This window comes from Cololabis saira, chromosome 23 (assembly GCF_033807715.1).
Source record: "Cololabis saira isolate AMF1-May2022 chromosome 23, fColSai1.1, whole genome shotgun sequence".
Lineage (NCBI taxonomy): Eukaryota > Metazoa > Chordata > Actinopteri > Beloniformes > Belonidae > Cololabis > Cololabis saira.
Genome location: NC_084609.1, coordinates 33,655,892 through 33,680,172, shown reverse-complemented (window position 1 = coordinate 33,680,172; position 24,281 = coordinate 33,655,892). Strand labels below are relative to the sequence as shown.

Here is a 24,281-nt window from a genome sequence, read left to right as displayed (position 1 = left end):
AGAAAAAAGTCGAAATGTCGAGATTAATGTTGAAGTACAATTTCGAGAAAAAAGTCGAAATGTCGAGAAAAAAGTCGAAATGTTGGGAAAAAAGTCAAAATTTCGTGAATAAAGTTGAAATTTTGAGAAAAAAGGCGAAATTTCGACTTTTTTCTCGAAACTGTATTTTGACATTAATCTCAACATTTCGACTTTTTTCTCGACATTTCAACTTTTTTCTCGACATTTCGACTTTTTTCTCGAAATTGTATTTCAACATTAATCTCGACATTTCGACTTTTTTTCATAACTGTATTTTAACATTAATCTGGACATTTCGACTTTTTTCTCTACATTTTGACTTTTTTTCTCGAAGTGCACAATAAAAAAATTCCCCTCTCAAATATATTTTCCCCTGCATGGCCCTAATACTCTTCCGTAGGAAACAGTCCCTACATGACGGATTGTTTTTAATCTACATATTAAGTGGTGACATTAGAGGCAGATCAATGTTTTTCCCCCCGGATAAACATTTTCAAAAGTTAACCCTTCAAGTAATATGCGTATGTAATATTTACCTTTGCCAAAACACATACACCTTCCACCTCCACTAAATTATGTCTGAATCTCTCTGCTGTTTTTGAGAAGCTGAGTGTTTGTTTGAGAAATCCAACTCCAAAAAAGACCCTGGGGCTGTTGCAGGGCTTGGTGGAACAATGAGCCATACCGAGCAGGACTTCTGCAACATCCAATGAAAATTGGGAAGGGTAAAACATTATATATCGATATCTAATTCCTTATCTCTGATCCAAATGTTCAGAAGTCAAGTGTAGGATCAGGTTCATCTGTTAACTTTGCTCCTTGAGAAACTGAGATGGCAAATAAAAGTTGAAGTGAAACAGACTAGTCAGAAATAAAAGTTTGCTCGCTTAAACCCCTTTTAGATTTGCTAATAGGAATGTGCTGCTAATAAAGATAGAGTACAAATTGCACATGGAAAAGACGAGCTGTGTAATTTTGCTAAATATTTGTAGTAAAAATAACAATTACTTGGAAAATATCTGCAGAAACCTGAACCTCCACAAATAATTATTAAGAAAGGACACAGATCTAATTCTCTTGAAGAGTGTCAGTTTTCTTTGCAGAGTGTTGCCAGTGGAGAGGCCAGGCACCAGGCTGAGAGGCAGCGTGTATTTATTCAGGTATTAAACAACCCCAGCATAATAACAAACACTCCATGGTGCATGCGGGCCATGGGAAATTCTCAGATTTACATAACAATAAAACAGCTAGTGGGCCTTCTTTGGCTGGAGCAATCACTGCTGACCATATTGCAGTCATGTAAGGTAACAGAACTCAACACATTGCTAAAAAGCACTTCAAGACTAATAAAACCTGGGGAAAAAAAACAAAATACTCAAGTTAAATGTAAAAAGTGATAGGAAAGTCAATATTAAAGGATTTTTAAGTGCTAAAAGAACTCAAAAACAAAAAAAAATATGATCTAGAGTTGTTTCTGTTAAAAACTTGAAGTGAATTTCTACCTTTAAACTTGGAATAATACCACTCTTTATTGGTTTTATTGGTTGCCCAAACATTTCTCTGAAAAACCTCCAGCTGATTTAAAATACTAGAACAGTTTTGATTCATATTTTTGCTTCATCCATCCATCCATCCATTTTCCGCCGCTTATCTGGAACCGGGTCGCGGGGGCAGCAGTCTCAACAGGGATACCCAGACTTCCTTCACCCCAGACACTTCCTCCAGCTCTGCCTCCAGCTCTGCCTCCATCTCTTCCTCCAGCTCTTCCTCCATCTCTTCCTCCATCTCTTCCTCCAGCTCTTCCTCCATCTCTTCCTCCTGCTCTTCCTCCTGCTCTTCCTCCAGCTCTTCCTCCATCTCTTCCTCCAGCTCTTCCTCCAGCTCTTCCTCCATCTCTTACTCCATCTCTTCCTCCAGCTCTTCCTCTATAACTCTTCCTCCTGCTCTTCCTCCTGCTCTTCCTCCAGCTCTTCCTCCATCTCTTCCTCCTGCTCTTCCTCCAGCTCTTCCTCCTGCTCTTCCTCCTGCTCTTCCTCCAGCTCTTCCTCCAGCTCTTCCTCCAGCTCTTCCTCCATCTCTTCCTCCAGCTCTTCCTCCAGCTCTTCCTCCATCTCTTCCTCCAGCTCTTCCTCCAGCTCTTCCTCCAGCTCTTCCTCCAGCTCTTCCTCCAACTCTTCCTCCATCTCTTCCTCCAGCTCTTCCGAGGGGAGTCCCAGACGTTCCCAGGCCAGCCGAGAGACATAATCCCTGTCCCAATACTCCCCCTACCCCTCGTTTTCATCCCTTCCCCTAAATTTTGCACGTTCCCGTGAGGGTAGTAGTGTCCCAATTCCTCTTTTCACCTAGGGAGAGTGGAGAAAACGAGGGGTAGTGGCTATGAATTGTCCCTACGGAGCGAGGGTTTTGGGATCCTCACTCGCAGACCTAGGGACCAAAAAATTTCCCAGAATGCTTTTCGTCGTCATTTGCGGACTGAATGCAAAAAAAAAAACATGGCGGACATTTCTTATTTTTTACGCCGTACCCTACGGCGTAGGCTCTGCATCGATTTAACGCGGAACCATAAATCAGCTCCCGAAGCCGGCAGGCCGACAGAAAGTTTTCGGAGCAAATTTCTTAACCGGCGTACCTACAACTGTTAGATTTCATCTATTAAACCAACATTTATCTTCCTAAATGATTTATTTCAGCCAGCGGTAATTCTCCACAGAGCTGCAGGTTTCTCCCCGGGAAGACGGCGCAGGTTGACCTGGTGATCAATCCTGTACGTGAGCTGCTGCTGCTGCTGCTGCTGCTGCTGCTGCTGCTGCTGCTGCTGCTGCTGCTGCTGCTGCGCCCCGGTCTCATCATTGCCGAAAACATCAGATCAAATTTCTTAACAGGCGTTTTTGGATAAACTGAGCACATTGGGGATCTTAACGGTTACTTTTACGCCTGAAAAAATATTAAAACTTAATAAAGTGCCATATTAACAGCGCTACAGCTGAAATTAAAACAGCTTTTGGCTCTCAGCTTCCTGATCAGGGTAGGGATGAAAATGAGGGGTAGGGGGAGTATTGGGACAAGCCCCTGGGAAGATTTCAAGTGCCCTAAAATCTGTCCCTTCTTTTTTAGGGGTAGTGAAGAAAAGAAGGGCGAGTGAAAGAAAGTAGGGCTAGTGAAGAAAAGTAGGGGGTGTATTGGGATTGGGCCTTAGTCTCTCCAGTGTGTCCTGGGTCTTGTTCATCGGACTTGATGAACTGAATTGAATTTAATGTTTTTATGTCAAACACCTTAAATTGTATTGTACATGAAATGTGCCATACAAATAAGCATGCCTTGCATTGAATTGGACTGAATTGCATTTAGCTTCTCTTCACTAGCACCCTGTTTAATACAGAATTATTAAAAAAAAAGGAAAATAAGTTTTTACATACAGCATTGGATAAATGTACTGTATCTCAATGACCAAGCTCAATAATATCAAGCTCTTATAATTCCATATTATCCCTACAGAGCACTTCACCCTCAGACTGCAGGCTGGCTGGAATAGAACTGGTTGAAAAAGTGGGATGGGAGTTCTCACCTTCAATTATCAGGCTCCACTCTTGTGGAACCACCTCCCAGTTTGGCTTTGCACTGCGGTATTGTCCGATTTTGCCAAGAGATCGGATAGTAGAAGTGGGGGGTTACGGGTGGGTAAGACTACATCCACACTTGCGTCTCCATCCCGTTTTCAGTGTGCCGCTACACTCAGTAAAGGCACTCCAACTTGTAGTCTTTTAGCTTTGATTCCGGACCAGAGGACAGTTTCATAGATATTAATCTGGCCACCCAGGCTGGGTTTAAACTAGAGCCTCTGGATTTCACTCTGACCACCCGTGCATTAGATGGTAGACTACTGGCCATGTTGACTCGCCAAACAGAACCTTTACAAATACGGTAATCATCACAAAACAGTCCGTTTAAAAGGTCTTGTAGGCACCTAAGACCCCACTACTACTTGATCGATCTTCTCTAGGAATTGCTTGTTTTTCTCCTACCCATTGTGCTGCGATCTGGTTGGACTGCCAGCCAAAATACTCCACTCCTTCACCCTCCTGTCACCCCAGCCTGCCTTGGATCTAGCCCACCAGGCCTCAACCTTTTCTCTCCCACTAAACGCAATAAAAGCCCTTCCGGGGATTATATTCAACCTCTGCCTTCCTGTGTCATACACTTGAGCCCCACGCCTACTGAGACTTAACAAAATATCTAGCCATGGAATTAGACTCAGCTGACACAAGGAACCAGATGCAAGCTCCGTCTCCTGCCCCCCCCATCCCCCCCCCCCCCCCCCCCCCTCACACACACACACTCACGCCCCTCCAGGAGAGGGTTCTTTCCGGGTTCTTCCCGACCACTCCCATGCCCTCACGGAGGTGTCTACAGCAGCCCAGGCTCCGAACACCCGCCTGGCGGTCCAGGAGGCTAACCTGGAGCAACGTGACACCCAGGACCAGCAACTCCTCAACATAACCCTCATCATGGAGGGTGGGACAGGTCACCGCACTTGCAGCTTCTGCCCCTCTCCCTGCTGCTCAAACTGCTCCCCAGGTCCCAGCTCCAGCTGCTCCACCAGCTGGCCAGCCCTGTGAACCCCACCTTGCCAGTCCGCCCCCCTTCGACGGAACCTTTGCCCATTTCCGAGGCTTCGTGATGCAGTGTGAGTTGATGATTTCCCACCTGCCCAGCCAGTTCTTCTCACCTGCATCCCATGTCACCTTCATCACAAACCTCACCACCGGTGATGCCCTGGACTGGGACTGTCCATCCTCCGCCCACCCCGACTTGTTCGATGACTATGCTGCCTTCCCCACTGAGTTCAAGGGGGTTTTTGACCACCCTACTGCAAGACATGATGTCGGGGTATGGCTGATGCCCCTCCACCAGGGAAGCTGGACGTTTGCAGCCTATTCCATCATGTTTCGCGACCTGGCTGTCGGAAGTGGGGTGGAATGATGCAGGGCTGATGTGTGCTTTCCGCCAGGGTCTGAGTGATGCTATCAAGGACAAACTCATCAGGGACAAGCACACCATGATAAATGAACTTGTGGCCGCGGTCATTGATGTAGACAGGCGCATCCGGGAGTGCCGGAGAGAAAGGGGACGCCACCAGCTCACCTCGCCTCCTGGATTCTGGCCCATGGTCCACACCCAGAGCTAATCCCCCTTCTGCAGCGGAGCCAAGCACCACTCTTTCCCCTGCTGAGGAACCTATGCAAATAGGCCGGGCCCGCCTCACTGTGGCTGAGAAGGAATGGAGAAGGGCTCAGGGTTTGTGCCTCTACTGTGGGAGGAAGGGGTACCTCCGTGACACCTGCCCAGTACTGCCAAAAAGAGTAAGCTCACCCTATGGGGGATTCCGGGTGTGCCGTATTAATCATTCCCCACCAACCACCAACCCAGCTAAGTTTAAAGTCACCCTCTCTTGGTCCAGCAGAACTCTTTCTCTGGAGGCCATCATCGACTCTGGGGCAGATGACAACTTTCTGGACGCTCAACTGGCTGGCTCAGCGGCAATTCCCCTTGTCGCCCTGGAGTCCCGGCTCACTGTGTCAGCACTGGATGGACATAATCTGGGGCCCCTCACCCATCGCTCGAGGCCCCTCACCATGACCATGTCTGGGAACCATGTGAAGCAGGTTCGATTTTACATCCTGAAGTCCCCCCAGTCCCCTCTCATTCTGGGGCGACCTTGGCTTGAACATCCCACATGTCGGCTATGGTGATGGACGCATCCTGAGCTGGAGCACGGCCTGTTACGCACAGTGTCTCCGTGCTGCACTGGTCTCCTTGTCACCCGCGAACCGTCTCCTGCTGCCCCTGATCTCTCCTTGGTGCCGGACGTCTACCACAACCTTGGAGAGGCTTTTAGCAAAGAGCGAGCCCGCACCTTGCCTTCTCACCGGCCTTATGACTGTGCCATTGACTTCCGTCCTGGCAGCGAACTCACGGTCAGTCCCCTCTACAACCTTGATTCCCCTGAGAGGGCAGCCATGGACACTTACATCTCCGACTGCCTAGCCGAGGGACTCATCTGCCCTTCACGGTCCCCGTTGGCAGCAGGGTTTTTCTTTGTGAAGAAGCAGGATGGGTCCCTCAGGCCTTGCATTGACTTCCGTGGGATCAACGCCAAAACCATAAGGAACACCTACCCTCTCCCCCTCATAAGTTCCAACTTCAAGCCCCTCCTGGGGCCCCCATCTTTACAAAGTTGGACCTCCGGAATGCCTACAATCTGGTCGGGATTCGTGAGGGGGATGAGTGGAAGACAGCAATCAAGACCCCCCATGGCCAATACAGATACCTGGTCATACACTTCGGACTCACCTGTTTTCCAGGCTCTAATGAACAATGTTCTCAGGGACATGTTGGACATATTTGTGGTCCTCTACCTAGATGACATCCTGGTGTTCTCCAGGAATGCTGAGGAGCACGTCCAGCACGTTCGACTCGTCATCCAGTGCCTCCTGGAGAACCGCCTTTTTATCAAGGCTGTGAAGTGCACCTTACATTTCCCCTCTGTAGAGTTCCTGGGGCTCATTGTGGAGGTTGGGCAGACTCGCCCTGACCCTAGAAAGATCCAGGCCATCGTGGAGTGGAGCCAACCCACCACCCAAAAAACAGCTGCAGTCCTTCCTCGGCTTCCCCAACCTTTACTGGCGATTCATTGGGGACTACAGTCAGGTGGCTGCCCCTCTCGTAGCCCTTACCTCCTCTCTGCGCCCCTTCCACTGGACACCTGCAGCCAGCGCTGCTTTCACTGACTTGAAGAGGTGCTTCACGTCGGCCTCAGTCCTGGTCAACCCGGATCCTTCCTAGCCCTTCATCATCGAGGTGGATGCCTCGGACACTGGCAATGGTGGCGTCCTGTCGCAGCAGTTGGCAGAAGAGAGGATGCACCCCTGTGCCTTCTACTCTCCCTGCTACATCCCTGCTGAGGCCAATTATGACATCGGTAACCGGGAGCTGCTGGCTTTTGAGGAGGCATTCCAATAGTGGCGTCATTGGCTGGAGGGCAGTGAGCATCCCTCCACCGTCACCTGGCGTACATCAGGTTGGCCAGGCGGCTGAACTCGCGGCAGGCACGCTGGGCCCTGTTCCTTGGGCGATTTGACTTCTCCATCACGTTTCGCCCGGGGGCCCAGAACGCCAAGGCTGACTCCCTGTCGCAGCTTCATGCGGCAGGGGAGGTGGTGACCACTCCCGAGAACATCCTTCCTTCCTTCTGGGTCATCGGCGTTGTCACCATGGACCTCGAGACGGTGGTAAGAGGGGCCCAGCTTGCCCAGCCCGACCCCTGGACGGTTCCACAGGGCCATCTCTTCGTCCTAGATTCTGTCAGAACCCAGGTAATGCAATGGGGTCATCATGGTCAATGACTCCACTGTGTCTCCTATTCTCCTCCAGGAATTCTACCAGTCCCACCCGGACGCCCCCGGCAGGTCGCCAGGAGTCTCCCATTCGAGGGGCGGTCCTGTTACGGTGTCACCTCCACTCATTCCCTCTAATGCTGTTCCTCCACAACAACCGGTCTGCCCCGTCCCCATAAATCATGCACTGCGTACTCTTCGCCGGAGGTGACATGAGTTGTGGGTGATTAGGGAAGGAGCTGCAGCCACTCTCCTTATCAGATCCCTCTGCCTATTTAAACCCCGGTCATTCATTGCCAGATCTTCCCTAGGAATTGCTTGCTTTTCCCTTACCCGTTGTGCTGTGATCTGGTTGGAGTGCCAGCCAACCTACTCCACTCCTTCACCCTCCTGTCACCCCAGCCTGCCTGGGATCTAGCCCGCCAGGCCTCAAACTTTTCTCCCCCCCTAACCGCAATAAAGGCCCATCTGGGCATTAAACTCAACCTCTGCCTTCCTGTGTCATGCATTTGAGATCCACGCCTACTGAGACTTAACACAATCCGCACCAATGGCCTCTCTGACCACCACCGGAACATTCATACACATTCACATACATTCACACACTAGCGAAGCCCTCACTGAAGGCAAAGAGGATGAAGTGCCTTACCCAAGGAAAAAAAACCTGCATGGATTCCAAAACTGAAGTGGAATAGTTCTCCAGATCACTTTCACCTGCAAACAGTTCCCATTTTTTTTTTGTCAAAACAGTCTTGGACCAATGAGGTGGCTTCCTTACTTGACACATGTACTATTTCGACCGCAGGTCTTTCACTGCAGAGCTGTCATGTATACATTGGGACCAGAGTGAAGGATATATGACATATACACTCACCTAATGAAATAGCCATTTATATTGTTCACCAATGAGCAAAACCTGTGACCGGTTGTATGTAATCAATGCTAACACTAATTACAGTAATCCCAAATTTTTCGCGGGGGTTAAGTTCCAAAAAGAACCCGTGATAGGTGAAATCCGTGAAGTAGTAACCTTTTTTTTTCTTCTTTTTTATTATTATTTTTATTATTATACAAGGCTTCAAATTGCGGAGATCAGCTAATTGGATTTGAACGGGAGAAAATGAAAAATGATTATGAAAAAAAATACAATAACAATACAGTAGGACAAATTGTGACTGGTGCGTATTTCACTGCTCTTCTGATACTGCTGCATCCTGACTCTGTAGCGTATTTTTCTTCTGAAGCCCATGATGCAGGTGTGTTTTTTCGAGAGAAGAACATAGTAATGGGTAGTTGTTATCACTCTTTTTTTTCTGGGCAAAAGATTCTTATAAACCGACATGCCACCATGGATTATATCTGAGAACTGTAGTGGGGAGATTAATTAGCCAATCAGAATGCACAACACAATACACAATGCAAATCCATGAAGCAGCGAGCAGCGAGCATCCGTGAAAGGTGAACCGCGTTATAGTGAGGGATTATTATTTAGATGTCAAATTAATACACAAAAACACATGAAGAAAAGAGAGCGGAGACATGACTGCTGATGCGAGTGCTGCAGTGGATCAGAAAGAAAATGATAGACGATCATGTAAAGGGTAAACGCTATAAGATCATCTCCAAGCAGTTTGATGTTCTTGTGACTACAGTTGGAACATTTTATTCAGACGTTTAGAGTCAATGACAATGTACCCAACCTCCCCGGATGTGGCCGTAAGAGGAAAATGTCCAACATAATAAAGTGTAATATGATAATATGAATGGTGATCAAAGAGCCAAGAACAACTTCCAAATAGATTCAAAGTAAACTCCAAGGTCAAGGTACATCAGTGTCAGATTGCACCAACCATCACTGTTTGAGCCAAAGCAGACTTAAAGGAAAATTACCTCATAGTCTTCCACTGTTGAAAGCAAATCATAAAAAAAGGTTCACTGGACTTTGTCAAAATGAATATTGAAAAGCCATAGAGCTTCTGTGACAATGCCCTTTGGACAAATGAGACAAAACTGGAGCTTTTGACAACTCATATTGGCTCTATGTTCTGAGACACAAAAATTAAACATTCAAAGAAAACAACACAGTAGCTTTTGTGAAATCTTCAAACCTGAGGCAGCTGGAATAGTGTGCACATCAGGTTTGTAGAGAGTGGGGCATAATACATGTCTACAAGTGCAGAAGTCTCATTGAGAGTTACCAAAAATTGCTGGCCTTTTTTTTTTTTTTTTTTGCTGCAAAATATCAAGTTGAGGATCTTATCATTTTGCCCAGCCCCGTTTCATTATACTGTTGTGTTCATTAGACGGTTGTGTTTTTTTTGTAATGTTTTTGTTGAACCAGAATTAAAAAGCAGTGTCTGATTTTATCAGTCAATGTTAATTGTTATTTTTTTCAGTTTCCAGCTATTTCAGTGACCATTGGAGGTTTTTTTTTTACTTTAATGGAAGGGTACCAAGAAATCTGCACATGTACTGTATCTATGAACAGAGAATGAAGAATGACGTACTGTAAATAAGTGAGTGTTAACAAACAAACAGAAACCACGACATAGATTTAACCTCCAGTGTACACCTCCTAATCAAACATCTGGAACTTGTTAAGAAAAAGGTCCCTGTAGTCTCTGTTTCACCCACTTGTCAGTACGACACCCTGTAATGAAACACCTCCTCAGGTCGTCTGTCATCGTCAGGGGCTGAACGGACCTGTCTGTCAGCAGAGCTAAAAGAGTGTTTATCACAGTAGTGGATTTAAACATGCCCTACATAGTTTATTTTGAAATTATTACGATGGACAGGTGAGACGGTTCACGTCCCATTGGCATTTGAGAAATTCACACAAGAAGAGAGATGTGAAGAGGACAATTATAAAGCAGTTCAGTGGCAGAATAGATATGACCACCTCACAGAATAGCACTTAACTCGCCACTAGATTTGATGTTTTGTAAATGATAGTAATTCTACCTCATAGTACAGAACACTGGTAACAACAATCTGATTACATTTTCTAGTGGAGTTGAAATTTCATTTCATTTCATTTCATTTATTCTTTATTTCATTAAAAAAAAAAACAATTCAATACAAATACAAATGTTCTTAAATTGTGAATGAAAAGGGAGCAGAAAGAAGAAGAATCTTATCTGATCTGCCCCTTTTTCCAAGAAATAACTTCACAAATAACATAAATTAAAAAAAAAAAAAAAAAAACAACTAAGTGAATAAAAAAATGAAATAAAATAAAATGACTGCCGGCTATGGGTATGTCAATCAAACTTAACTAACATATTTCATTATATTTACTTAAAATACAGGCTTTAATTGTTCTTTTGAATGTAATGTTTGATTTGGATTCTTTGTTTTCTTCATTCAGATTGTTCCATAAACTGATTCTTTCACAGAAACACAACGTTCCATCAATTTATCCTGAATCTTGGTTTTTTTTAAAATCTCTTAAAAAAAACCAGTTTTACTTGCTTTCTCTTTTTTCAAATCTTTTCTGAATGTTGATTGGTAAAGTTTTTTATGAGCTTTAAACATAATTTGCAGAATACTATAGTCTACTAGTTCATGAAATTTCAACAATTGTAACTGAAGGAATAATGGATTTGTTGGATCTCTATATCGTTTTTTACTGATTATTCTTATGGCTCTTTTTTGCAGAATGAAAATTGACTGAATATAAATGTTTTACAGGCATTTCCCCAAACTTCAACCCAGAAGGTCAGATATGGAAATTTAATTCCAAACATGCACATCTTGGCACAAGATATTGCTAAAGTATCTCTGTCAAATCACTACAAGCTGTAGTCAAGATTATGTCAATGAATATAAAATGCCTTTAATGGTAACTGAACAACTCCGTCAATAACAAAAGCATAACAGCACAAAATCATTTAAGAGATGAAGTCAGTATTCCACAACAAAGGCTTCCAAATCCAGACTGATGGTTTTCACCGTTCTCACTGTTGTATGTTTGTTTTAAAAAATAAATGTCTTATACAATAAATGTCTTTCTTTCAAGCCAAAAAACAATGATGTCTATGCTGGATTACTGCACATATGAATGTAAAACACTTCTGTACATCCACTGTTGTACTACCAGGTACACGTTGTGTCTCTAACCCCCTTCACCACTAGATTTACGAGGCCTGGGGGGTAATCCACTGCCAAATTATGTGGGTGTGGCACAGCTGGTCTGCACTTCTCCCACTGGACTCAACGCTAAAAAAGAGAGGGGGTTATTTCATTTTTTTAGACCCATAAACGCTATGTTTTGTTAGGACCGCAAATTACCAAAAGAGACAGAGTGGAAATGTTAATGCATGAGAGTTTGAACTTGTCATCAAAGCTAAGGGAGACATGTTTTTCCAGCATAAAGGTGAAATACAGTATTTACTTGGGCACATCGGAGTCCTCCAGAGTGTTTGCCAAATCAGTTTCTGGCCTGCACTAAATCCAGGAAAGTCTTGCTTCCCTCCTAAAATTCAAAACGCTGTTAAAGAGAAGCTGATCATCGAAAAAGCAAAAGAAGAAATAAGACCGCTGTTTTGACAGAACAAAGATGCCATCAAAGGTCTTCTATTGACACTTACTGTGTCCTTAAGTAAATGACGTAATTGGTGATCATCAAATTGATTGACTTTGCCTTCCACACCAGGCTGCAGCAGGAGGATGAACTTCACCTTTTTAGATTTTCACAATGCTCAAAAGACAGCACTCAGAGGAGAGTGTATTTAAAATGCATGGAAATCTCAGCTGGTTAATGGTAAGGGAAAGATTACTTTATTCGTTATTAATATTTAAAAGAAATGTATCCATATCCAAAACCCTGCAAGTTCTACACAGAAAACTATGTTACAGTTCAGAAAATCACAGCTATAGCACGAGACGCTGCCAAAAAACAAAGACTAACTATAGTAAGAGAACGGTGACGTACAGAGCTGTGTATGAATGGAACTAACTTCCCAAACACTTTGAGGGAACTACTAGCATAAAAGAATTCAAATTATTAGTAAAGAAACATCTCTTAAATAAATACATATAAAACTTATTTAATTATTATTAAATGGCTATTGGTTTACTAAAAATGGTCATGGGTTCAAGTTACGATAAGTGATTATAACTTATAATTATAACGCATTGTCGATGACTATACATTGTTTGAATTGGTTGATGCTATTTAAAGAATGTATGATTTTGTATTGTAAATGCATTATATCTAAATGTTTAACGTAAATGCATTATATCTAAATGTTTAATGACTGTAACCTTAATGTGAGTGTCAAAAGGAGCACTGGTATTATTTGACAGAAATCTAGAATATATTTTGTAGTATAATTTCCTTTTTTTTTATTACTTTTTTTCTCTTCTATGTTTATTTTCTTTTTCTTTACTACCTCTTTAGGTTTGCTTTTCATTTTTTGTCATGTATCGTATATTATGTGTGGACCCCAGGAAGAATAGCTGCAGTTTTGCTGCAGCTAATGGGGATCCAAATAAAACTATAAACTATAAACTATCACCATGACTGCTAATCAGCGCTACAACTATACCTCATGTGACCCTGCCAAGGATAAAACGGGTATAGAAAATGGATGAATGGATGAATCTGCCATACCTAATGGAGTGTTGTTTACACTCACTAATTCATTAGCTGGACTTAATAAAACTTAATAACTTAAAGTGGTCAGAGAGCATAGACTCATCACTGCTTATTGTTCTTTTAAGTCACTTTCATCACTCAAAATATCAATCACAGCCACCTCTTTTTTTCTCTCGCTGTTTACCATCACTAACTTTGGGAATTCTGAAAATGTTCCTTTGTACTGAGTACAGATAAAGTAATTGCAATGGGTGACTTTAACATTAACATTGATAATGAAAACTATTGAATCATATTATGTATTACATTTGATTAGTTTTGTTCTCAGATCCAAACTTAATTTAAACTAGACCTTGCTCTGACTCCTGGAACTTTGGCATTTATATTTATTGACAACACATCATGTGAGAAAGAACCATTATACCTGTAGTGTTGGTATATTAGAGAATTCTGTCACTTACAGTTATCTCAGCTTTTCTCACACAGTTCTTTACTTTGGTGTAAAATACTACTGTGAGGAACCTTGGAGTTAGATTTTTTTAGTTATTTACATTTTCAGGAGGACATGTCCCTAATTAAACACGTTTATCAAATTACTTTTTCTCAGCTACAGGACTGCCTCAGAAAATATGAATATTGTGATAAAGTTCTTTATTTTCTGTAATGCAATTAAAAAAACAAAAATGTCATACATTCTGGATTCAGTAAAAATCCACTGAAATATTGCAAGCCTTTTGTTATTTTAATATTGCTGATTATGGCTTACAGTTTAAGATTAAGATTCCCAGAATATTCAAATTTTTTGAGATAGGATATTTGAGTTTTCTTTTAAAACTTAAAGTTTTCTAATTAAAACTTAGAATTGATTTTTGCTTTCTTCTAGTTGAGTGAATGTGTACGTGAACAGCTGTATTAACGGCAGCTGCAGCTGGATGGTGCTGTCCGTGTGACGGTGGTCCCGTCAGGGGACAGAGAGTGGGAGAGGGTGAGAGACAAGGGCCAGTGTGGGCCTCACTGTTCAAACATCTCAAAGTTTGCCATGCGTCGTCTTCCTGGCATGCCTGAGACGGCTCCAGCCCGACCGTTTCACACACCTACACGTCAAATTCTCAGACAGCCTGAAACTCATTTTGCAAACAAAATGCTTAGACACACACGCGCAGGCATACGAACACACACACACACAAGTACACACATATTCAGTAGTATCAAATGTTTAGGAGCGCACCCATTTAAAGAAACAGCCAGATTGTGATAAGCAAACAGCAATGTTGTACCACAGGAGCAGCATGCCCTGCTGTTTCTCTGAGGAGTCATGCTAGCGGTCTCTAGCCCGGGACATGTTGGAGTGTGCTGTGCAGAGAGACGACATATCACTCCACTTCTTCATCCATGCTGAGATCAGCATTCAAAAATAAGTCCAGCCATAAATCAAAACCAACGTGCAGGTTCACTGCCTTCTCTTCTGTAACTATCAATGGTCCAGCCATCAAACATGCATTTGACAAACACACTGCAACTGACGATTTAAAAAACCCAACTGTGGACATGCCCTAATAGTTCTGTAGTTCTGAGGTTATGTTCATCTTAAGCCTGAATGAATGCCACTGCGCTCAACCAATGAAATTGACACAGTGATAGTGACCTGTCCAATAAACAGAAAATTGCATTCATTGGGGGTGGAAATGTGGGTCTAGAGCCTCTATAATCTTTCTATGTGACTTAATTCTAGAGATATGGAATTTTTTGTGCAAAAATTTACCTTGGAAATTAAATTTGACCTTCAACATGACCTTGCAATAGGAAATATATCTCAGAATTGAATTCCTAGCATCAAAATAGTAGAGAAAGTGACAATAAACAATAATCTAGGACTAAGAGAAGCTGAGATATGACCTTTGGTCCTTTCGGCGGGAGCCATTTGGAATTTTCTACAAACCGGCCACTAGGGGGCCATTCCAATTTGTTTGCGGTGGTTTTTGCAAACCTTATGTCCATACCTAACACCATGCCAAATATCAACAACTTGTCACCAAGTGCACAATCTTTATGATTTTTGACATATTCCCTCCGAGCTATAATGAATAATCCCCACATCAAAACTCTAACATGTGCAACTCGTGGATTGATTAAATAATTGTCATTTTGAATCCTATACGCATAGCTGTTGTGCTGTTTGAAACATTCCCAGTATTTCCACGGACACTCTTTCATTGTGATGTACCATGTCAATGTGAGAGTTGTTCACATATACAACTAACTGTGGATATACAATCCAAAACTACAACTAACACAACTAACGGAGCTGCTCCAGGACCAACATGGAGTTGGGCTTTAAGGCTCCAGACAGGGATGTAGTCTACAGGCCACATGGAGAGAACATAAATACCATGAGTGATTGGAAGAAGAGTGCATTAACGTATGTATTCACACAATCACCCCCCCATCAGTGGTTTTTAAAAGAAAGTCCAGCTCAGGAGTAAGCACAGCATCCTCTCTTCCTACTGCATACGACACTAACTTATGAAGCTCTCTGACTGTACTCTTACTGTTCCTGTTCCCTATGTACACCTCACATTTACTGTTCCTGTTCCCTATGTACACCTCACATTTACTGTTCCTGTTCCCTATGTACACCTCACATTTACAGTTCCTGTTCTCTATGTACACCTCACATTTACTGTTCCTGTTCCCTATGTACACCTCACATTTACTGTTCCTGTTCCCTATGTACACCTCACATTTACAGTTCCTGTTCCCTATGTACACCTCACATTTACTGTTCCTGTTCCCTATGTACACCTCACATTTACTGTTCCTGTTCCCTGTGTACACCTCACTCTTACTGTTCCTGTTCCCTATGTACACCTCACATTTACTGTTCCTGTTCCCTATGTACACCTCACATTTACAGTTCCTGTTCCCTATGTACACCTCACATTTACAGTTCCTGTTCCCTATGTACACCTCACATTTACTGTTCCTGTTCCCTATGTACACCTCACATTTACTGTTCCTGTTCCCTATGTACACCTCACATTTACTGTTCCTGTTCCCTATGTACACCTCACATTTACTGTTCCTGTTCCCTATGTACACCTCACATTTACTGTTCCTGTTCCCTATGTACACCTCACATTTACTGTTCCTGTTCCCTATGTACACCTCACATTTACTGTTCCTGTTCCCTATGTACACCTCACATTTACAGTTCCTGTTCCCTATGTGCACCTCACATTTACTGTTCCTGTTCCCTATGTACACCTCACATTTACAGTTCCTGTTCCCTATGTACACCTCACATTTACTGTTCCTGTTCCCTATGTACACCTCACTCTTACTGTTCCTGTTCCCTATGTACACCTCACATTTACAGTTCCTGTTCCCTATGTACACCTCACATTTACAGTTCCTGTTCTCTATGTACACCTCACATTTACTGTTCCTGTTCCCTATGTACACCTCACATTTACTGTTCCTGTTCCCTATGTACACCTCACATTTACTGTTCCTGTTCCCTATGTACACCTCACATTTACAGTTCCTGTTCCCTATGTACACCTCACATTTACAGTTCCTGTTCCCTGTGTACACCTCACATTTACAGTACAACTTCACATCCACCTACTCATTTACAATGGATAGGTGTGTCTAAACCTTTGACAGGTATCTATATATATATACACACACACACACACACACACACACACACACACACACATATATGTATATATATATATATATATATATATATATATATATATATATATATATATATATATATATACATATATATATATATATATATATATGTTAACCCTTGTACTTTCTTCTATCCTTCTTTCCTCCTGCCATGCTCTCTCCTTCCTTCTTCCTTTCCTCTTTTCCTCTTTTTTTACCCTCCTTTACTCCTTTTTCTTCCTTCCTCCCTTTTGTCATTCGTTCCTTTATTACCTTCTTTGCTTTTCCTTCCTTATTTCCTCCATTCCTTCCTTCTTCCCTCCCCTCTTTCTTTCCTTTTCTCCATTCCTTCCTCTCTCCCTTTCCTTTTCTCCCGTCTTTCTTTCCTTTCTCCCTTCCTCCATCTTTTCTCCTTTCTTTCCTTCCTTCCATCTTTTCTCCCTTCCTTACTCCCTTTACTTCCTTCCTTCTTTCCTCCTTTCTTCCTTACTTCCTTCTTTCCTTCCTTCCATCTTTTCTCCCTTCCTTACTCCCTTTCCTACTTCCTTCCTTCTTTCCTTCTTTTCTCCTTTCTCCCTTCCTTCCATTCCTCCCTTCTTTCCTTCCTTCCATCTTTTCTCCCTTCCTTACTCCCTTTCCTTCCTTCCTTCCTTCCTTCCTTCCTTCCTTCCTTCCTTCCTTCCTTCCTTCCTTCCTTCCTTCCTTCCTTCCTTCCATTCCTTCTTTCCTTCCTTCCTTCCATTCCTTCCTTCCTTCCTTCCTTCCTTCCTTCCTTCCTTCCTTCCTTCCTTCCTTCCTTCCTTCCTTCCTTCCTTCCTTCCTTCCTTCCTTCCTTCCTTCCTTCCATTCCTTCCTTCCTTCCTTCCTTCCTTCCTTCCTTCCTTCCTTCCTTCCTTCCTTCCTTCCTTCCATTCCTTCCTTCCTTCCTTCCATTCCTTCCTTCCTTCCTTCCTTCATTCCTTCCTTCCTTCCATTCCTTCCTTCCTTCCTTCCTTCCTTCCTTCCTTCCTTCCTTCCTTCCTTCCTTCCTTCCATTCCTTCCTTCCTTCCATTCCTTCCTTCCTTCCTTCCTTCCTTCCTTCTTTCCTTCCTTCCTCCCTTCCTCCTCCCTTGACCCAAAGACAGCACCAGGGTTCATTAAAGAAGTGCTGCTTTGTCCAGGCCTGAGCAAACACCAGGCATTTATCTATAAAGTGTGCGATTCAAGTTGAACCTCCCAGTGAACGTCATTCAGAAGTTTGTTTAGAGGAAAGCTGAAATACTTTAATCATCTATTTTGGATGTTCAAGTGGAATCTTTTTCCCTGGACTGCCAACACAGACGTCACTACTGGGTTAATGGAAACTGAGAAATGCTCAATTGCCGAAGCAACATCAAAAACCAGCAGCAGCAGTAAAGACTATGACTACGTTTACATGCAGTCAACATTGGGGTTATTGCTAATATTCCGGTTACTGAAACATTGGGAATATTCCGTTTACATGGTGATTAATCATTCAGGATATCTGGATCAAACCAGCGACGCACGGAGAACATCATGACACAATTCCTGTCATTTCCTCTTCTTCTTCCTGTATCCAAATCCAAAACAAATGCTGCTTCGTGCAACTTTTCTCTCACCTTCTTGTAAATCTTCTATCCCGGTACTTTCTACCGTCTACAAATGCAGAAATGTTCATATCCTTCATTACATTTATGAAGTGATTAGTCTCCTCCTGGTCTTGGTTTCTCCGTGTTTAGAAGAACTTCCTGGACTCAAAAGACCAGGATTCCTTGTGAACAGAGCATGTGCAGAAAACAAATTCCTGTTCCGTTTGATGGGGATATTCCGTTTGGTGTTTACATGACCCAATATTCAGGTTTTAAAAGGAGTAACCCAGGGCTCATGTTGGGGTTTTTAAAAACCCCAATATGAGCAAATTCTGGTTATTCAAAGGGGTTATTGGTGTTTACATGGCCGTGCAAATTTAGGTTATTGCCAATATTCGGGTTTTAAAAGGGTTATTGATGCATGGAAACACAGTCTATGACAGGAGCCTGGAAGTGAAGTGGACGGTTGCCTCAGCCTCAGCCTTCATTTCAGCATACAGTAGGAACCCCATCTTCCTCCAAAGATTGGATGGGCTTATCTGATTTCTTTGGTGACTGGAACTCCAACTTTGATCAAATGAGCCAGCAGCCCCAAAACATGCTAGCTGGAACCCAGAGAGACGACCTACCAATGCGCCCTCGTAAGAAACTTCCAGAGAAGATAATCATAGAAAAAGCAAAAGAAGAAATTAGACCTGGTATCCTCGTAAACCTCGTATCCCCTCTTTGCTCTGGTGCACACCAGAAGTTCCTGAGCGCGACTGCTGAACCTTGGAGACCTCAGCTCGGCATGGTTCAGGTAGCAGTCATAGGGGGCTCCAGGTTGAATTGCTCTTTTTTGTGTATAAAGAACACTCAGAAGCAGACAGTTTCCACCAACCCCTTGACGAAGGCTTGGGGACAGCACACTAGGGCTGGGCGATATGGACCAAAAGTCATATCTCAATATTTTCTAGCTAAATGGCGATACTCGATATATATCCATATTTTTTCCCTGCCATAATTGGGGTTTCCCCCAAAGCATTATAGCATAGCATCTCTGTTAGCATCTCTGTTAGCTTCTCTGTTAGCACCTCTGTTAGCTTCATTTTTTCTGAGGCAAACCCTTAAAAAAACAGTCAGTTTTAATACAAAGCCTCGTGCCAAATGTCACACAGGTTCCTTTATTAACAGAGGTCTGCACAATATCAAAATGTATAAAACAAATGAAATAAAAATAAACTGCCTGCATATATAGAATAAAAATGCTTCTTGAATAAAATAAAACAAATATCCCTTTCCTGCATAACAATTCAATTAAAATACACTGTGCAATTAATACAATGTAGACAGTAACAGGCAGACTTTTCCACTGAGGTTGACAGTTGTGCAAATAACAAAACATTTGTGCAAATCTCAAATAAAACATTCAAGTCAATTTGTCACAAAATAAGCTATATCAAAATCATAAAAAAAAAGTATTTTTTTTTTTTTAAATCGATATAAACGATATTGTCTCGTACCATATCGCGTTTGAAAATATATCGATATATATTAAAATGTGGATATATGGCCCAGCCCTACAGCACACACTCATCTTCACTGACCTTTGCAGGTTTTGCCGTCAGGCTGCAGGGTGAATCCCACGGGGCAGCTGCAGCGCACCCCTGTGGCCGTGTCTTTACATGTCCTGTCACAGCCACCGTTGTTTACGGCACAAGTCTCTAAAGATGGCGAAATGGAGATTAAAAAAAGAAAAAGAGAAGCATTGTTCATATATTGACTTCTTTTTCTAAAGCATGACTTCACTGGAGTTAATATGGGTTGAGACAAAGCTTCATGTGGTGGAAGAACACACCAACAACACAGCAGGATATACTGTAGTCTGGTGACATTACATACCAATTTTCACAAACAGAGTACATATATTGTATTCAATACGCACAATTTCTCACAAAGTCATGAAAGGACTTATTAGAGACATGTAATACAGTATGACATTATGGAAACGGTGGAGAGTGAAGAATTCTTTGGACCCATGGTCATTCCTGTTTCCAAACATGACAAAAATCAGTTAAATATAAGATAAGGTTAGGATAAGTAGAAAAAAAAAGAAAAAAAAGTTAGTACAATGAGTACTGGAAGTTTAGAACACACTCTCGAGTGCCAGTATGTATATTTTCTTCCCGAAAAATGTTCTTGGAGGTAGAAAAGATAAGGTTTGCTGGGACTTGTGAATATTGCCTATTCTATCCTAGAGCAAACAGAAAGTCATGGTAATTCTAGCTCACCTGCTGAGCTGCTGTTGCTTTAGCTAAGCCCAATGGACCTGCAGAAGTGCTGAGCAGGCGGAAATTTGACTTTATTTTGTTTATTGAAAGGGAACAATTAAGACTTGACCGAATAATATTTTTATCTTTATAACTGCTGTGATTTATCTGAGTTGGAGGGGAACTTGGCACATCTACAGCAGTTTAAACTTTTCATCATTTTTCAAGTAAAACTACAACGTCATCAGAGTCTAAATCGGTTCTGTTTTGGAAGTCTTTTGCAGCCTTTTGCATATCAACATCAACACAGTCAGGGATCTACCCTTCCTTTTTGTGAGCAGTTCCAATACAATATTGGGGAATTGTGAATAGATTTAATGAAGAAAGGGCAAATGAAAAGCCTGTTCAGACTGAATGACACAGTCAAAGCATAATAAGGTAAAGTTCTTCATGTGTCCCTAAGGCAGCGTCTCGACACAACCATATACGATTAGCAGAATACTGTAACTTTGGAGTGTACTTTCTTTGTTTCCAAGTTGAACCCACTGTTCCTCAACAAACACTCATAGTGATTCCATACATCCAGTACAAATTCAAACTTAACTTACATGTACGGTATGTATAGTGCAATACTGTCACTTAACACTTTATCCTGCTCTATGTGAAGTCTGTGCCTTGTGTCTTCCTACCTTATTGTCTTCATGGTGTACAATGTGTGGCTTCGTCATGTGACTGTACAGGACTGTCTCAGAAAATTAGAATATTGTGATAAAGTTCTTTATTTTCTGTAATGCAATTAAAAAAACAAAAATGTCATACATTCTGGATTCATTACAAATCAACTGATCAATTCCCAGAATATTCTAATTTTTTGAGATAGGATATTTGAGTTTTCTTAAGCTGTAAGCCATGATCAGCAATATTAAAATAATAAAAGGCTTGCAATATTTCAGTTGATTTGTAATGAATCCAGAATGTATGACATTTTTGATTTTGTAATTGCATTACAGAAAATCACAATATTCTAATTTTCTGAGACAGTCCTGTATGTTAGTCTCTTTGTCTTTTTTTTTTAATACTACTGGACTGGGCAGCTGTAATTTCATCTATCTATCATCTATCTATCTATTTGATTCCTTTGATTACTTGCAAAAGCAGCTGAAGAGCAGGGAAAGGATGTTTAATTTGAACAAATGTTAATTAAGTCTTTACCACCTCATAGTTGTTCTTGGTTACGCTTCTTTTTTAAGCAAGTTAAAACGTTTTCCTTAGGTTGACATGTTTCAACTACATGATGTACATCATGTGAAACCTTGTGAGGATATCCAGATATCCTGGTGCAGTCGAAACAACTATGAGGTGATAAATGCTACTTTAATTAACATTTGTTCAAATGAAACATCCTTCACCTGCTCTTCAGCTGCTTCTCAAAGTAATCAAAGGAATCAGATAGATAGATTGTGAGACTGCATGAACATAATCACAACCTTATAGACTTTTATGTTGTTTTAGACAGACTTTCATGTCTCATTTTTGATCATTTTAAGTTTTTGTATTTTGTTTTTATTTCTCATGTTTTTCATTTGTGAAATGTGGCATAAAAATAAACTTTAGAAACTCACTTAAAATATGTACCTTTTCAGGATGCAGTATCACAAGGAAATCAAACAAGATGGCTAATGCTCTGTATTAAAAAACAGGAAAGCATTTGTAGATTTGTTTGTGTTCATTCATGCCACTCTAAACATCATCTGTCTCCCAGCATTCTCCTTTCAACTGCTTTCAAGTTTGCGTTTGTTTCTCTGTGTGTTTATCATCTGCATTCCTTTTAAAGTCCACATTTCACTCTGGAGGAGTTCAGAAACCAGTCTGCTGAACTACTTCAAATTTGAAGTTTTTCAAGGATAAGGACGGGCGGTTTGGAGATTATATATTTTACAATTATATTGGAAAACCTGGAAAAAAGAGGGACTCCATCACCTAGGCAGCACTATAATAGCAGGAACGATAGCAGAGCCCGTTCCCTCGGCACACCCTTGCTGACGTCTCAGGTCAAACATATACAGTGGCTACGGAAAGTATTCAGACCCCTTTACATTTTTTCCTCTTTGTATCATTGCACCTATTTTCTAAAATCAAAAAAATTCCTTTTATTTCTCATTAATGTACACTCATCGCTACTACTGCTGCTACTGTCATTTAGCAGACGATTTTATCCAAAGCGACTTACATCTGAGAGAACAACACAAGCACAAAATCCCATAGTTCAGGTCCAGCTGGATCAGTGCTGGTCAGACTGCTGAGTCCAGTTGGACACACGTGCTGCCATGCCCGTGCTAGAATTTTTATTTTTTTTTTATTTTTTCGCCCAAACAAACAGTCCCTTTAAACAAGAAGCACTCCATCTTGACAGAGAAAAATAGAAATGTATCACATGGTCATAAGTATTCAGACCCTTTGCTGTGACACTCATATGAGATGGTTCTGCTCCTTCATTAAAGTCCAGATGCGTTTAATTAAACCGATTGGACTTGATTAGGAAAGGCACACACCTGTCTATACAAGACCTTACAGCTCACAGTGCTTGTCAGAGCAAGTGAGAATCATGAGGTCGAAGGAACTGCCCAAGAGCTCAGAGACAGAATTGTGGCAAGGCACATATCTGGCCATGGTTACAAAAGAATGTCTGCAGCATTCAAGGTTCCTAAGAGCACAGTGGCCTCCATAATCCAGACTGAGCAATCGTGGGAGAAGAGCCTTGCTAAGAGAGGTAAAGAAGAACCCAGAGATCACTGTGGCTGAGCTCCAGAGATGCAGCAGGAGATGGGAGAAAGTTCCACAAAGTCAACTATCACTGCAGACCTCCACCAGTCGGGGCTTTATGGCAGACTGGCCCGACTGAAGCCTTTCCTCAGTGCAAGACATAATAAAAAAGCCTGCATAGAGTTTGACAAAAAACACATGACATGACCCAGACTATGAGAAATAAGATTATCTGGTCTGATGAGATCAAGATTGAACTTTTTGGTGTTAATTTAAGCGGTATGTGTGGACAAAAGCAGGCACTGCTCATCACCTGCCAATACCATCCCAACAGTGAAACATGGTGGTGGCAGCATCATGCTATGGGGGTGTTTCAGCTGCAGGGACAGGATGACTGGTTGTAATTGAAGGAAAGATTAAGTACAGAGATATCCTGGCAGAAAACCTCTTCCAAAGTGCCCCGGACCTCAGACTGGGCGGAAGTTTCACCTTCCAACAAGACAATGACTCTAAGCACACAGCTAAAATACCAAAGGAGTGGCTTCAGAACAACTCTTGGACCATTCTTGACTGGTCCAGCCAGAGCCTTGACCTAAACCCAATTGAGCATCTCTCAGAGATTTGAAATTGACTGTCCCCCAACATTCACCCTCCAACCTGACACAACTGGAGAGGATCTACTACTACTACTACTGCTACTACTGTCATTTAGCAGACGCTTTTATCCAAAGCGACTTACATCGGAGAGAACACAAACACACCATTTCGCCCGGGGTGCAAATAGGGTTAAGGGCGTTGCTCAGGGGCCCAACGTGGTTCATCTTGGTTGCCATTCTGGGGCTTGAACCTGGGTCCTCCAGATCCAAGCCCACCTCTATAGCTACTAGAATACCACTCCCCATCTGCAAGGAAGAATGGCAGAGGATCCCCAAATCCAGGTTTGAAAAACCTCAACCAGTCGGTTGTGGGCGTTTCTTCAGCTTT

At 42.3% G+C, this 24,281-nt stretch overlaps 1 protein-coding gene across 2 annotated transcripts in view; it reads right to left on the bottom strand.

Moving 5' to 3' along the window:
* Positions 1-24,281, bottom strand: part of scube1 (signal peptide, CUB domain, EGF-like 1) — a 256,585-nt gene that overhangs the window by 52,518 nt on the left and 179,786 nt on the right. For both annotated transcript variants that reach the window (XM_061714862.1, XM_061714863.1), the window contains one exon: positions 19,872-19,988. In XM_061714862.1, the coding sequence (XP_061570846.1) occupies positions 19,872-19,988 (117 nt within the window). The remainder of the gene's footprint in view (positions 1-19,871; positions 19,989-24,281) is intronic.